The following is a 16,726-nucleotide window of genomic DNA, read 5'->3' as shown; positions in this document are numbered from 1 at the left end:
CCACCCCCGGGGTGCGGATATTCCTCCCTGCCGCGCCCACCCTGGCTCCGCGCCACACTCAACATGGCGGCGGCGGCGGCGTGCGGCGGGCGGGGGCTGGGCGGGGGCGTGTCGCGCACCCAAGATGGCGGCGGCGGCGGGCGGGGCGAGGCGGCGGCGGGCGCGCAGGCGCGGGCGGGCGGCGGTGACGCGCGGGGCGCGCGGTGACGGAGCGCGGCGGCCGCGGCCCTTTGTTGGCGGCGGTTGAGGCGCGGCGGGGCCGGGCCGGGCCGGGGCCAACGGCGGCGGCGGCGGGGCCGGGCGCGGGGAGGCCGCGGGAGCCGCCGCCGCTCCCTCAGCGCCTCGCCATGGACTCGGACGAGGGGTACAACTACGAGTTCGACGAGGACGAGGAGTGCAGCGAGGACAGCGGCGCGGAGGAGGACGAGGAGGACGAGGAGGAAGACGAGCCCGACGATAATCTGGACCTGGGCGAAGTGGAGCTCGTAGAGCCCGTCCGTGTCGGCGGAGAACGCGACGGGCTGTTGGGCAGCGAGACGGGCGGGCTGGGGCCCGGCGGTGGCGGCGGCGGCCTGGGCGGCGGGCCGGGCCCCGGCGGCGGCCCCGAGCAGGAGGAGGATTATCGCTACGAGGTGCTGACGGCCGAGCAGATCCTGCAGCACATGGTGGAGTGCATCCGCGAGGTCAACGAGGTCATCCAGGTGCGGCCCCTCGGCGCCGGGACCGGGGGGGACACGCGGGGGAAGGGGCGCGGGGGGCGGCGGGACGGGCCGGCGGCCTCGGGGGGCACTGGGCCCGGCCCGTCATGGGGCCAGCGCCTCACGGACACCGCTCGCTCTCCCCGGGGCCGGACGGGGCTCCTCGGCACGCCCGGGGCTGGAGGGGGCTCAGCTCTGTATCCCCCGCCGCTGGCGGGGCGGGGGGCAGGACCCCTCTGGGTACACCCCGGGGTGGAGGGGGCTCCTCGCCACCCCGATCTCCCGGGAGGCCTCTCGGGCCCGGCCGGGATCTCGCTTCCTGCTGTGGAAGCGTCGGGAACGAGGCCTTTGGCACTCAAAGGGCTCCTCTTTCTTTGTGTGGTTGCGAGCTGGGGGCTGTAGTCTATGTCTTTTTCTTTATTCCCCTCCGTCCTCATGGTGTTTGGCGGGTAGGAGCTCCTCCAGCTCCTTGGGTAACCCGCGGAGTCCGTGGCGAGCCCTGGAATTCCAGGAGAGGCACCGCTCTGGTTTTGTTGCCGTCTCCCTTCCCTTCCCCCCGCCCCGCCACACACAGAGGTTGAACCTTGTGTTTATTTCCAGCACAGACCAGGAGGGGTGCGGGCAATCCCTTCCCAACCATAACTTTTTTTACCCTCAGTTTTTAAGCGTGTCTCTTTAAAACGGAAATAGAGTTCGAAATAACATTTACCTTCTCCAGATCTAAGTATCTAGGTCTTATCTCTTGGTTCCTGAGTTTTTTGGGAAAAAAAATCAAGCCACTGAAGCGATTTAGCACCTCTTTCTAAATGTTCGTGGCGCGGTTTGGCTTCAGCCGTGAAGTTTCTGATGCAGTTCACTTCTCTTCAGGTGATGGGTTTTCTTTCGTCCTGTTTCCTTACCATTACTGAGACTCACTAGGAAGTGCTACCCTTTTCCAGTATGCCAACGGGAATAGCGTGAGAAATCTGTGGATATTAAATATTGAGGGATCTAGTGCCCAGAAAGCAGTTATTATACTGGTTTATAATCCAGTGCCCAGAAAGCAGTTATCGCTGGTTGTGTGTAAATCTCTAAACACGAGATGCCTCAGTGAATGTTTTTTCTCCAACTGTCCCGTGCTCTGCAGTGGCTGTAACAGCAGCTTTAAAATGTTGCTTTATGTGCTATAAATCCCCTGTAGTTTATATGGAGCTTGATGCAAACGGCTGTAAAAGTATTTGCGTGCCACATTAGTAAATGGCATTCCTTGAGTCAAATTAAAGTTTATAACTTTAATGATAGCATTGCCCATGTAAAGCTGAGTAAAGGAGTCTGCCCGGATTAGCTGATTATCCTGCAGTTAAAGAAGATCTCATGGTTAAACAGGGATGTTTCTTTGCTCCCAGTTATTGATCCTGATGTAGAGAGGGAAACAATTGGCAGGCAGACATGCAAACAGTTGGGAAGTTCAGCATTTTACTCTTTCAAATAGCCATTAAAATAGTGAGTCTGTGTTTAATGATTAAGATTGCAGAAGTCATGGCCCAGTCTGTATTGAACAGATTCTGACATATTCCTTACCTTTGCTTAAGACAAGTGATGGAAAAGTCACTGCCAGTGAGGAGTTGAGACTGTTCCTGGTCCTGCATTTTTCCATACTTGGCTGGTGGACTTAGCATGTTCTTTGTGAGCTAATTTGTTAGAGCAGGTCCTGATTGATGGTCTGAGTGGATTTCCCCCCTCTTACCCTGCCCTGAAGCTGTTTCACTTGTGTGCTCGACCTGCGAGTTACTGAACTGGTGGAGAGAAATGAGTTGAGGTGACGAGCCCCTTGTTCTGCCCCGTCCCCGGGTGACAGCGGGAGGTCTGACCCTGTGCTGGGCTCTGCAGAACCACCCCCAGACCTTCCCGTGGCTGCTCTCCTGCTCCACTCGCTGCCTGGGGTTTGCAGTGCTTCCTCCTGGTTTGGCAGAGCAGGGTGCACAAAGTCCAGAACGCCAGGGGGGTAAACTGGGGACCCAAAACCAACTTAGGCCCCGGAATGCATTAGAAGAGGGCAGGAAAACACTCAGTTGCAGTGGATGGCTGTTAAATGCCAGCTTCCTGCCATCACATTTCTGGGCTGTTCTGAGGTCAGTGCCCCGACTTGGGCTGATGCTTCAGCATTTGCTCATCCCCACTCCTGTGGCTGCTGGTGAAATCTTCCAGCGCTCTGTTCTGTTTATTTCCTTGTGTTTGGCGCCCAACCAGGATTGCTGCTGCTGCTTTTCTGGTTCACTAAACCTTTTCTGGAGTCACATTGGCTCGGGATCCTGCTGCGGATCCTCAGTTGCTGAGCTGTGATTCACTTGTTCCAGTCAAGTACTGGATGGCTTTGGTCCCTGTGTGTCTGCCATGGGTTCTTGGTAGCAAATAGTGATGGCTGTGGTTACATTTTTGAGTGCTTTGAACTTACTTGTGCAAGGGAGATGTAATATACAGCCTGCAAACTTCAGCTGTAGGTCTCGTGCTCTCTAATGAGTGATTTTTTTGATGATCAAGTGTAAGGCATAAATGGGGTTTTGTTTTGCAGCTGCAGTGAAAGGAAAATGGAGCGAGGAGCCACAGAGTAGTTGCCAGGAAGTATTTGAGCCATGGCAGGTATAACTGTGTATTAAAGCACTCCATTTGAGCAGTTATTAGCTGACAGGGCTATAGTTGAAGGGACTAAATTCAATTTTTTCTCCCATCCATTTGGTCGTTTCCAAATACAAGCTGTGTGAGAACAAACATGAACTTTTTAGGGCAGGGATTTGGTCTGATGGAGACTTTGCAGAAGTAGGAGCTAACTTGTGGCTGAACTGCAGCTCACACACAGAGCCTGTGATTCACCCCGCAGCCTGCAGTGGGCTTTTGGAGACATCTGCTCAGTTCCAAACTCTGCTGCCACTTGGTCTCCCTAAGACCCCTGAACCTGCAGTGGACCAGGCAGGTTTCAGAATGTTTCAGATACTCCGAATGTTTTACACTCGCGCTTTCTTGGCTGAGCATAAGCAGGATTTCAGGTGTTTGATGGTGGGTTTTGTACAGTATTTGGCACTTATGCTCATGATCTGATTTGTCTCTGTGTGTCGCAGGACAAGAATTCCCCTTGCTCTCCAAATGCATAAATAGGGGTATGAATAACCCCTTAGCCTTGTGTGGTTGGTTGGCTGAGAGTTGTAAACCTCAGAGTATTCCTCCCATCCTCTCCCTGTGATTAGGTGGAGCAGAGAGCCATTTGCCATGGTATTTGGAATTTTAGTTGTCTAAGTAAACAGGCGGATTTCTGGTGGTTTTCCAGCTGCTGGCAGAGTAAGTTAGCAAGGGACTGTAAAAACCTAGACACAGAGGTGCTGTGGAACAAAAGGCTTCCTCCTCCCAAAGGCATTTTCCCAGTGTTGAATGTCTTCCCCATATTCTTCCTCTCTGAACTTTTGTCCAAATAATCCACTGCCACTTCCTTTTAATTTTTTTTTTAATATCAGATTGCTATTTCCATTTTTGCTCTAGATTTTTTTCTGAAAATAAACTTGAAAAATGTTTAGAATGGCATATTTATTTCTGCTCTGAGTAGAGCACATGATGTGTCTCTGTAGCCTGGCTTGCCCCAGTCCTCTCCTTGCTTTGTTGCAACCTTGTGCAATTCCTGTATTTCCAGGTGGGATTAATTTCCCCTTTTTGCCTGCTTTTTTCTGGAGCATTCCAATGACATTATTGTGATGTCACTGACCATATTCATTCTTCCTGCACTTTGTAATGGTGAGGTATTGAAAATACTGGGATGAAGCTCTGAGGTGGCAGAAAAAAGAGTTGAGCCTCTTGTTTTCTTTCCCCACCCCACAGCAAGGATCAGGATCTGGGATGTGGCTGGGTGTTGTGCCTGGCCTGCTGGGTGATTGTGAGCATGCTGAGCTTCAAACCTCAGCTTTCTCTGGAAGGATGTGGCATTCCTAGATCCAACAAAACTTAGTCTAGCTGAAAAATACCTTTTCTTTTGATTAAAGGCTTTAAATTAGATTTTTTAGAGCAGATGAGGTCAGGTGTAACATCAGAGCATTTGCAGCAAGTACAGGTTTCTCATTTACATGATGGAGCCTGATAACTTCTTTGGAAGCAAGGTTAGGTCCTTGCTGGTAGAAGCTTTGCCATTAAAATAAGCCCAAAGCTAAAATAACTCCAAAGCTAAACCCCCATATTTGCTGAGGAATGGCTTTTCCCAGAGGCTCCTGGAGTTCCACAGCCCTGGTTAAGTAGAGCTCTGTCACAACAACTGCAAACCTTTTGTTACAGGAGGGGTCTTGTTAAAGAGTGGCTTCATTTGCTTGGACAAAACATCCTGATTTCCAGGCAGAACTTAGGAAATCTTCCCAATGCTGGTGTAATTCAGCATACTGTGGGCAGTGCATTCCAAAGGCATTGTCCAAAGCAGGGATGACTTGCCAGTGAGCAACAGGAATTGCTGCTTGTTGCACAGGGTAGTGCTTAAAACTGTGTTTAATGCTAGAGATGACATCTTGGAAATGGGAGTGCTTGGAGCTGCCTGACAAGCATTAGGTGGGAGTCTGTGGGTGGAAACACTTGAGGCTGGTGCTGCTTCCATCCATCCGGGTCCTCTGGCAGTGCCAAGTGCATTAGCAAACCTCCTTGTGTGGTTACTTATTTGATAATAAAACTCATGTCAGGGGCCTAAGTGTTATGATGCTGAAAGGAAATGCTTTGTTAAAGCCCATGTTTCTGTCACGTGGTGTTTATAAGGTGTTTCATTATAGTAGGAATGCATTTAATATTTCCAAGGAATGGCATAAACTTCATTCTGACAAAGCATTGCTGGAATCTTGTATAAGCAATCACACCAAAGCTTTTGGAAATCACATGGTGTCTGTTCCTGGTTACCAAGACATGTAATTCTGAGTATAATAGATTTTTAAAAAATACTACTTTAAATTTCAGTCTTACAAGGTAGAAGTCTTGTTAAGTCTCCAGAGAAGTTTCAACTTTGTACTTAAATATGACCAGTTGCTTTGTGTTTCTGTTAGGCCAAATGCAAATCTCATGGTTGGCCATGTGTGAAAACATTTGATGCTGGATGCTATTGTCTCAATGTAGTTTTCCCAAAATCACAGCAAGGCAGCCTTTTTCTCAGGGGCCTTGGGGTGCAGATGGGGACCAGTGTGTTTTGGGATGTTTCTAAGTGAAACTGAAAACATTCATTGTTTTTTAGCTACTTTTAAATGTTTGTTTCCGGAAAGCTAAAACTAAATAGTAAGTACAGTTGTTGCTATTCCCTCGGGGTTTAATTTCAGTGAGCAGGACCATTCCTGCTGTGCAAAGTAGAAGGGCTGTTTCTGCTGTAAATTGGAAGCTGTGCCATGAAGTCAGAGTTGAGACTGCAGCTGATGTGAAACAAGAGCTATTTCTGGGTGTTAAAACATCATTAAAAATGAAAACACAGATTTCCCTTTTATACTTGTCCCAAGCCCTGATCCCTTAGTTTTAACCTTGCATGAGTTCCTAATAGCAGATAAACCCCAAAGCTCCAAAGCCCTTTGGAACTGGAGGGCAGTCCTGTGTTTGGAAATGTGGCAGTTCAGGTGTTTGGCACTTGTTAAATGGTTTTCAGTTTTGTATTTCTAAACTAATTTCTCTTCCCCTTTACTCCATTAATGAGACAAACAAGAATGTGGTTGTGCTGTTGGTGTCAGGTGTGGTAGCTGAAGAAAGTGATGGTTGATCCCCCACCTTGTGCTTATTTTAACAGCAAGTCAACATTTTCATCCAGAATTTCTTTGCAGGAGTCTTTTTTTTCTGGAGAAGGTAGCAACTCATTCCTGTGCTTAGGAAAGCTGGTTAACTGGGGAAAGAATCTGGAATTTGTCAGTAACTCTGAAGGCTGGAAGTCCTTTCCACATAGCTCAGTCCCAAACTCCCCTGTTCAGGGTCCTCCAGATTTCTCCTGAAATTTTCAGGATCTGAGCATTGTAAGTGATGTTTTCCCTTTGTGTCTGGCTACTCTGGATCCCTGACAGCCACAAAGGATGTTTGGAGGCTGTTGGGTGCATACAAGCACATAATGCTGCTGAATTTCATCAAGTCATTTAGTAGCTGCAGCAACTGCAAGGGAATTGTCGCCTCGTTTATTGTAGAACACCTTGGGAGGGTTCATAGCTGCTCAGTAATGCCAAATGGTGCATTTGAGCACAGCCTGGAATACAGATGCCTCATGTTTGGGAGAGAGCTGCTGCTTTGTGTGGGATGTTGGGGCAGGAGGCTCTGAGGGGACGAGGCAGTCAGCTGGAGAAAAATCATTAGTAATCTGATAATGGAAATGCTGATAATATTTAAGTATCTTCACTATCCTGGGTGTTGGGAGTGTTGGAAACCCTGAGCTCGGCCTGCATAGAATTCCTTGCCTTGCTCTTAGCTTTTGATCTTGAGCTGTGATGGAAACACTGTTTAAATAAATGCTTTGAAAACTGCCATCCAGGGCTTCCCTTAGTAGCTGTTTCAGGTGTAACTGAGTTTATACTTCACAAGTCTGTTCCTTTCTCTAATTTGGAATGCCCATATAAGTACAGAGGCTCTTGCAGGAGTGATCCCTTGTTTAGGTGCTGTAGCAAAGCCAGGTCATTATCTCTGGTACTCAGAGCAGCTCACTGTGGGGAGAGTGTGAACCGCTGTACATACACAACACTGAAACAAAGCCATCAGCATTGAGTCTTTTCCTTGTTTTTAGAGACTGAGAACTTTTTCCAGATGTTGGGAATCATTTCAGATCCAAAACCTGACGTAGATCGCTTTTGACAGCATCAAAGTCACTTGGAAGAAGTGAGTAAGCCCTTGTGAAAGCGTCTTGGGCGTTTGTGGTGTGTTTTGCGTTGCCAGCAGCCTTGCCTTGAGTTTTGGGAGCTGGTGGAGCCCAAAGCTGGTAGGCATTGCCACTGCCTAGTAAAAGGAGAAACAAAGCTGGCTTTGAAGGGACATGTGTCCCCCCTTGGTGTCCTCCGTCTGGAGCAGCCTGGAGCCCAGAGAGCTGGAGAGGAGAGCACAGATTCTCCATGGCCGTGTTCTGGTGCCTGTCCTTATTGCCAGGCTGCAGCACGGCATGTCTGTGTGACAGCAAAAGGTTGTGGTCCTCCCAGGAGATGCCTGGGAGAGGAGCCAAATGCAGCTGCTGGGGACAGGGAGTAGCTGAGAACTCTGTGAGCAGGTGGCTCTTGGCTGTAATCTGGTAGTAATTGAGTGTACAGCCTACCTAAATCTGGCCTCCTTGGTCTTCTCCTGGAAGTTTCCACTGGTGCTGGCACATTAAGGTCTTTCTTCTCAGTCTTTCTAAAACATTCCTGGTTTTGTATCTTCCTTGGTTAAAAACTTATATCCTAGAGCACCATGTGGCACCTCTTGTTTCCAGGGACAAGCAGTGCAAGGATCATGTCTTGGCCATCTGCTTCAGAATTAAGTCTTGTGGGAGAGTACTTGTGTCTCAGACATGGAGGTGTGAAAGGCTTCCTGGTCTGAGGGGAGGGACTCTCTGTGTACTGTGACACCACAGATAGGCCTTTTCATGTGCATTTTAATTCACAACAGATGAAGCTTTCATTGCTTTGTGATTTGAGGAATTTGGGAGCTGGAGGGAGATAATCCCAATGTTTGAAATTAAAAGCTTGGATATTTGCTTATTGCCTTTGCAGCCCTTCAGAAAAATTGTCTGTGATTGTTGCAGTAAGTTCACCAGATGAGGGATGTAGACTCTAAACTCTGTTTCCCAGCAAATAATCAGGATTGAGTAGGAGTTCCTGCTCAGAAGGGTTCTATTTGGGCACAGTTAAAGTCCTCTCAAAGTGGAGAACACACATTAAAAACTTTGTAGAACTAGAAGAATCTGTATAATTGCTCCTGAAAGTAGTCAAATGCCAAAATAACTGACTTCTTCGAGTGTTAGTTCAAAGATTTTCTTTTTAAACTAATATTTGCAATTCTTATTAAGGAGACAGCCTGAAGAGGCTTTGTTCCAAGGTAAAGAAATGAAAATTTGAAGTGGTTCTGAAGGTTCCCACTTCCTGCCTGATGTTCGTGATTGGGTCAACCTCTGAAGGAGCGTGTTGGGTGCTGCCCTGCAAAGGGTGGTTTTTTTAGCTGTTTTCTTCAGCAAAACACTTCCAGAGCCACAGAGGAAGGAGCTGGTATTTGAACACCACCCTTGTGTAAAAATCACAGCAGGACACAGCTGTTTTTACCATCCTGTGCTTGCTTTGATGTGTGTGTGGACCTGGTATGGTGGTGACAGTGCAGTGCTTTGCTCTGTGTCATTTCTTTGGGGTTTGCCTTTGGTTTTCTGAGTTGGAGCACTTGGGGTGGGCTTGGTTGGCTTGAAACACCAATGCACTCAGACCATTCTGGTTTTTGAGTGTCTGACACTCGTCCCCAGTGGTGTTTTTTTTGGGATGTACAGATGTGTACCCACAACAGAGCCGTGGTTACATGGATATTGGTCTGGGCCAGTTCCCATTCCCTGACTGCCTAGCTACGGCTGTTTGCAGGGCTGTAGAATCCAGGGGATCAGGGAACTCTCCAGTTAAAGGTGTGTCCTCTGTGCTCTTCTTGCTCAGCCCTCTGACCCCACGAGCAGCTGCTTTGTTCCAGAAGTTCTGCTGTTTGAGTTGTTCAGCTCTGTCAGCAAAACAAATGGATGTGCATCCAGATCTTCTGTGGCTTGTTTTATGGGCACATCTAGTTAGAAGCACATATTTAACTTTGGAAAGAGCTCTGGGGAGTTTTTCAAAACTTCAGTACCCTCTGCAGCTGGTAACCGTGGGCTTGGTGTGTTCCCGTGAAACAAAACACAAATGCAATCAGCATTCCTTTGTCTGACAGATAAAAAATGTGGAGAGGGATTAGAGGAAACCAGGAGGACTCACATGAATAAACAGTCTCCCTTGCAAGGAGCTTTCCTGTGTGGGAAGAAAAACTCAAGACTAGGTTAACTCCTAGTTATCTTTATCCTAGTCCTCTAGGATCTGAGAAATAGAGTGAAAGGAATGGCATGGAAAGAGGAATGTAGGAGAGCCATGGCCATGTCTTGAGGTTGGATTCCAGAGCAGGAGCTTGGAAGTAACAGAACTGTTAAACAATGTGTATTAAAAGTAGGCTGAACAGCAGCTTTTTAATAAAAAGGGAGGAAGAGCAACATTTCAGCTCTTAGTTAGCAGTGTAATTTTTCTTCTGGGAGCAACAGTGTCAAGTGGAAGGTTCTTGGAGTAAAACCTTACCTAGTGTGCCTGGAGGAAAATAACTATAATATAAAATAACAATTTAATAAAAAAATTAACGATTTCTGTACACTATGAAATCTGATGAAATAATGTGTCAGATGTCTTTGTTTTGATAGTTTGTAATACTTCTGATATGACTGAAAGGCCATCTGAGCAAATTGAGGTGATACTCTTTGATTTATACTCATTTTAGATGTGCATTATGTTGTTCTCTAATAGCCAGTCTCTTTATTTTACTTGGTAATATGACATGCTTGAAATGTCCTTATTTGTATTGTTAATAGGATGAGATTGATGCTTGAAAATGTGCACAAACCCATTTCTGGCTGGGATGATAACTTCTAGGAGGGGAACAGTGCAAGGACTTGGAGTTCTCTTTAGGGATGATGGATGCTGAAACTCTCTGGAGGGAGGGTGTTTGGGATCTGTGTCACTCTCGTGTGCCGTGCTGTAATTCCCTGCTGTCCTTTGCCAGGGTGTTCCTGCAGGCAGCACTGGGGTTTGGAGGAGGCTGGGTGCCAGCCTGTTCAGTGCACTCAATTATTCACTAGTCATTAGTGTAATTATTCCTCTTGCTGCCCTGCACAGCAGTTACAAGGCAGGGCTGATTAGGTGGGTTTTTCCTCTTGCAGAAGCCCAGTGTCTTGATGACAGTAATATTTTAATGGGAGAGGAGCAAGGGATACCCTTGTCAGCTACTGTGCAGTCCATCAAATACAGAATTGCACACCCGGCTTTGTTTCCCGTTCCCTCCCAAAAGAGAATAGAGATGGGGAATCTGCACCTTCTTGCTGGTTTTACTCAACAGCTGTAGAAACACTTCTGATTAAATGAGTGCAAGTCTGTGTAGAAGCAAGTCTTCAAAGCTCTTAAACGAGAAAATGGTGAAAACACTGGAGGTTTCCCTTTCTCCCCCACTGCTGTGTGACTTGTGTTCTGCTATTTCTGTATCAGATCCCACCAGACTTATTTTCTCTTAACTCGAGGGAGCTCAGGTAGTTGGTTAAAAATACCTGCAGCAATTAGAGACTGCAGTTAGACTTTGAGGTATGTCTTTGTTGGGAACAAGAGCGAACAAGTGATTGCTGAACTCCTCATGCCTCCAGAATATCCTTTCTTCAAAGGTGGCATCTGCAGAGCCCTCAGAGGAAAAGGTTTTGGGGTGTAAACAGGCAAAATTCTTGTAGCGGAAATCCCGGTTTATAAAATAAAGTGTTGCCAGGGCTGTGTTTTGTTGGCTGTAAAACTAAGTAAGAATAAATGAGCAGAGTGTGGTAAATAAACTGCGAAGTCATCATTAAAAAATGATCTGAGCTAGAAGAGGCTTGTTGGGGAAAGGATGCTGGCAGGTTTTCCAAGTGCAGATGCAGGTTGTGCCAGCAGAACAAAGTGCTTTTGCAGGTAAAGCTGCTTTTTGCAGGGAAGTGGTACAAGCCACAACCACATCTGTGCTGGGGCTGCTGCCAGTGTCAAGATGCTGCCAAAGATTACATCCCCAAGCCACTGCTGCATTGGCAGTGGTTTCCTGGGCCTAAAGAGTTTCTTAAGATGGCTATTTTTTTTTTTTTCTTGATTTAGAGTTGTAGACTAAGGCACAGGCATCACCAAAATGGATTTCCTGCATGTCAGGGTGACATTGGGTGGTTTAAACATATTTTGCCTGTGATGGGTAGATGAAATTACTCTAAGGAATGTGTTTTTTTTTTCTTTCCTAAAATACTGTGGAGTGTGATGATGCTTCACTGCAATGGGAAAACTTCCTCTTTGCCCCAGTGAAGAGGAAATGGATCATAGAAGTGGGTGCTCCTTTGAAGAAGGGACAAAATCAGAAGCAATGAGAGACAGAGAACTGAAGAAAAATACCAAGTGCTCTTCTCACTAGGGCCTGGAGGAGAAAGAGAAGATAGAGAGAAGATAGAAGAATGTTGAGGATTTTTTTTTTTCTCCAAAAATGCTCATCTAAATTTCCCCTGGCTAAAAATTCTTGTGCTAAGCCCATTTTTCTCATCAGTTGCGCTGTCCCTGAAGGGGTTAACATTTGCATGCCACCAATGACTATGTATCCAAATATTTTTGGAGTAACCTGGCCACTGCAAGGAGAGCAGTTATTCATTGGGATGGCTTTTGTTTGCTTACCATGGTCGATCTTTAACTTGCAGGGGTTTGTGGGTGCCACCTCATTGTGCTCCTGGAAGAAGTTCTCATCCCTTACCATTTTCTTTTTCCTGTCTGTGTATTTGCTGGAAAATGTTAATTATAATGTTCTGAGCTAAAAGTCAGGATTCAGGACAGGCTGCACAGGCATGTTGCTGTGAGATTTTTGCATAATGAGTTATTTCCCCGAAATACCTCTGAGTCTGAGGACTCTGATTTCTGGGGATAAAGCTCTGTTCTCAGTCAGGTTATCCTGTGATTTTTAGGAGTCAGCAGTGATTGTCTTGAGGTGATACAGAGTGTGTTTGGATTATATCTTCTGTGTTAAACAACTCATGTGTCTTTGTGCCCAAGCACCCTGTGGTAGGTGTTCTCCAGCAGTGCCCACTAACAAAAGCAGGTGGGAGGCAGATCACCCAAAACCTGAAACATAACCAGTGGTGTTTGAGGCACATTGATGCTGAACATCCTTGGAGGCTGATCCTCTGCTTGCACACTGTATAAAGAGGGGACATCCTTAAATCATCATCTGAAAGGACAATTTGAGAGCCCTTTTGTGAGAACTCATAGAAGTTAACCCAGAAAATCAATTAGTTGTTTTCATGGCACAAGTTTGAACTACAGACAGACCTGCTGTGGAAATAGACTGTGGAAAAAATCCACAAGTTATTGGGAATTTTATTGGGAATTTACTCTTTCCAGTGTGATGCTGAGTATTGGAAAAATACCTTCATGCTCCTCCTAGAGGTTTTCAGTTTTCTTCTAAACATTTCAAGTATGCCATGGTATCATTTGCTTGAAGTTTTTTCTGATACTTCCTCCACTGATCTGCTTGTAGCAGCCTCCTAACACTACCCTGGGCTGGGTGGTGCCTCTGAATGTGCTTAAAGCAGCAAAAGAGGAGCAAAAGCAAAGTTCTATTGTCCTAAAGGTGTGCAAAATCCATGAAGTGCTGGGTACTGTTACCTGGGAAATCATTCACTGGCCAGAGCTGAGTGCCTGTTCTTTATGCTGCATGAGCTGCTGGAAGCAGGAGCCAGCAGAGCCAGCAGTTCTCCTCCCTGGTGTGGAGGAACAGTGAGATTTATAAATCTCCTACAGATTTATAAACCCCAGGATGTGGGTGCAGCCCTCTGGGTGCTTCTGGCTCTGGGCCAGGCCTATGCAGTGCACATTGTGGTGAAGCAGCCGAGTCAATGTACCAATACATGTTGGTGTGAGGGAGAAGAGCAGGGAAAGCTTTTTTGAGACTCTAGAAGACTTGTACAGAATTATTTAAAGGAAGAAAGCAGATATACAGTTCATATTTCAGCTTTATTCCTTTAACATGCACTTCTGCCTGCAAACAGGACAGTTTCTGGAGCCCACATCAGCAGACCTGTACCTTCCCAAAAATGTGCAGTTCATTCAAGAGTGGCGTCACTGAAGACAGCACATGAAAAATGTGCTTTGGGTTGTTTCCTTTTATCAGCTTGATGAGTAGCTGGCCTGACATATGCCACTTCCAGTCTTTCCAACATTGACTAATAAAAGACCTTAAAAAAAAAGTGTATTTCTGTCAGGCTCACGTGGTTACACTGAGGACACTTGGTAGTAGATGTTGGCAGTATTCCCACAATTTACTATCAAGGTTTGGTAGGCCACGTGAATATAGCCCCCAGACACTAGGATGAAGAGGGTGAGGGCCTGCTCTTTGTACCTGGTGGGGTAATGGAGAAAAAACGTGGGACCTTTGGCTGTACCTGCCATCAAAGTATACCCCAATATGTTTTACAGTCTTTGGGACAAAGAAGATTGGGGGTCTGTTGATATGGGAAGACTCAGCTTTAACATGCCTGACACATGGCTCTTGGCAGACCGAGACAAACAGATTTCTTGGAAGCAAGTCCCTGTTGTCCAGATTGTGCCAGCTCAGCTGTCTGTGACACGGTGATCCTGTCTGTGTTAAAATAAACCAGCGACCCCCTTCACCCAGTCAGTTCCTGTGTCTGGTCACTCGTGCTCCCATTACTGACTCCAGTGGCAAGTCTGGGAGCCAGTGCTTGTGTGAGCTTGTGTTGCTGCTGCATAAATATTTCCTGAGCTGGTCTGGTCTTGCCCAGTTACTGGCCTATTTCAGATTAAAATCGTAATCCAAGTTGCTGTCACTTCGTCTCATAGGCAAAAATAGAGTTGGTGCACAGCTAAGCCATTCTGGGTGTCGAGAGTCTTCCTTGGCCTCTCTGGAATCTTGTTCAGGGGGAGAGATTTCTGGCCTGTGCTCTTGGGCCAAGCCATGGTGTTTTGGTACTTACTGTCAGTCACTGCCTTCATCCAGTATCATTTCTTTCTGTGGCAAAATGTGCTTTTACTTTCCTCTTGAAGCAATACAGTGTATTTTATTCAAGCCGGGCATTAGTGAGTTGTTACATTGGTCTGAGAGAAGAATTGAAACTGTCCCTGCGTGCAGTCTTCTAGAGACTGAGTAGAACTGAAAGTTTCTAATGGTGATCTTTCTGCCTTAGGGATGCTTATGATCTGGAGAAAACCTAAGTTTTTCTGTCTGATAGTGCTGGACTCATTTGTGATCCATATGTAAGATCAGTGCAGTACCTATGTAGTTTCTATGGGTAGAAACTCAGTGTGGTGGGGTGAGAATTTCTATAGGATTTGGGTTGGATAGAAGAGGAAAAACAGAACCTGGAGGTCTGGAAGAGCAATGGTGTTGAGAGGGAAGTGGGCTCAGATGTGCTTTGTGAACAGTGGCTGTGGGAGTGGTGTTCTATTGACAGGCAGGGAAGGTGACTGTGTGTCATTTGTGATGGGGACACAGAGGTTCTGTTATTGATTTCCTAAATACCCATTTCTGTTTCATGGACTCTCATCCTGTCAGGGCAACTCTGTGGCGCTGGATGTTGACTGAAGGTTTGACTTGAGGGGGAAATTGGTGAGTACCAGAGACTTGGATTTTACCTGGATGAACACACAGGCCCTTTACATCCATGGCAGCCAAAACTTGTGGGGTTTTTGCCCTCACCTTGTGCCCAGCCTGGCTGCAGCGCTGGGTTTGCTTCCTCCACAGTGGATGGGAAGATAACACGGAGCTGCTGAAATAGTAAACTGGAGGAATTATATGGAAATGATGCCATCACCTTCTCCTACTCTTTTAAGGCAAGTCTTTGCAAATCCTTGAGTGGGAGGCACAGGATTGAATAAAGCCGTTGTGCAGCGTACTCTGGCACCCATGTGCTCCACTCCAGTGCTCAGCACGGCAGAGACTCCAGAGCTGGGGCTCATTTGTCTACACAGCTTTGCTGAGCTTTTGTTCATATGTTGGGATTTCTCTCCAGGAAGAGAGAAATTCTTCGGGTGATGCTGCTGCTGTGGGCAGTAAAACATCAGCTCAGGAGCTGTGGGTCCTTCCTCTTTAAAGTATGGACTTTACACTCCAGAACTATAGCAGAAGGAAGTAGAAATCAAAGTGTTCTTCATATTAAATGTATAAAATAAGGGTTAGCATCTCTCTCTGTCCTGTCATCAAACCCTAGCTGTCCTGCTATAGCTGAAATGCTGGGAAAGGCCTTCCCTGGTCGTTTTTAATTTGTGTTGAGTTGGTGGTGGAGCTTCTGCAGTTGTCTGAGAGCAGGAGGGTGAATCCAAGCTATTTTCTTTTATTTAGAAGTATTACAGTGTGAATTCAGTTTTTGTATTTCCAAATTTGCTAATTCATCCTGGAATTGTTGCTTAAGTTTTGTTTTTTTTTTTCTGATTTTAAAAGCTCTGTTAGACAATGGCTCTTCATGGCAGCTCCTAATCATTAACCTGAAAGCTTTCCAAAAGGCTCTGAGAAAATGTAAAGCAGCTGACTGCTTCATTTCTGTCTCTTGAACCAATTAACTGAAGTAATAGAGTTTTCGCTGAAGTTGCTTTTTATTATCTTCCCCTGCTAGAAGAACGTATGTTCATCAGAGCTGGAAATAGTCAGTAAAGTGCAGGTAAGTTACTACAAATTGAGATCATCAGATCCAGCTACCATTTGGTGCCTGCCTATAATGGTACTAATTCAGTAACTCCGTAAAACTTAATTTTCAGAATTAGGAGATGATGTGTGAAGGGAAGTTAACGAGATGAAGAAAGATGTAGGGAGCTGAAGAGATAATCGGCGTAGAAGTTGAAGGCTCTGTATGTGTTAATGGGAAGTTATAGTGAGGTGGCAAATGCCAGATGGAGGACAGCAGATGACAGCAGTCACAGGGAGTAGCCTGGCTTCTTGTGGAGTTGTGTGGAAATGGCAAGAAACTGGTACATTTTCATGTGGTTTAGAGTTTTAACTCAAGTCTTCTGGTATGGCTTCAGTAGTATGTAAGATGCAAAGACCATCCCCTCAGTGGGGTACAGAGAAAGAACAGCACTGATGTTGTTATTATCTCTAAGGGGAAGATGAGAAGTATCTGAGATCCACCAGCACATTGTGCTGTCCCTATGAACCCTGAGATGGCCAATGGCAGAAACATCCCACGGTGTGATTCTCTCCCAGACCGCAGGGGATGGCAGAGGGAGAGAGCAGGGATGGGTTGGTAGACTGAGCCCTTTAGCCGCTGTCCTCTCTTCGCTGCAGCCCTCTCA

General features: G+C 46.5%; 1 protein-coding gene across 2 annotated transcripts in view; it reads left to right on the top strand.

Moving 5' to 3' along the window:
* Positions 1–233: 233 nt before the first annotated feature.
* ARIH1 (ariadne RBR E3 ubiquitin protein ligase 1) overlaps positions 234–16,726 on the top strand; it is a 50,196-nt gene continuing 33,703 nt past the window's right edge. Inside the window, exon 1 of one of the 2 annotated variants that reach the window (XM_083871167.1) lies at positions 234–701. In XM_083871167.1, the coding sequence (XP_083727293.1) occupies positions 348–701 (354 nt within the window). In that variant the 5' untranslated portion in view covers positions 234–347. The remainder of the gene's footprint in view (positions 702–16,726) is intronic. The other variant, XM_083871168.1, reaches the window with a different exon arrangement.

This window comes from Zosterops lateralis (assembly GCF_965231275.1).
Source record: "Zosterops lateralis genome assembly, chromosome: 13".
NCBI classification, from domain to species: Eukaryota; Metazoa; Chordata; class Aves; order Passeriformes; family Zosteropidae; genus Zosterops; species Zosterops lateralis.
This window is presented reverse-complemented; position numbering and strand designations above follow the sequence as displayed.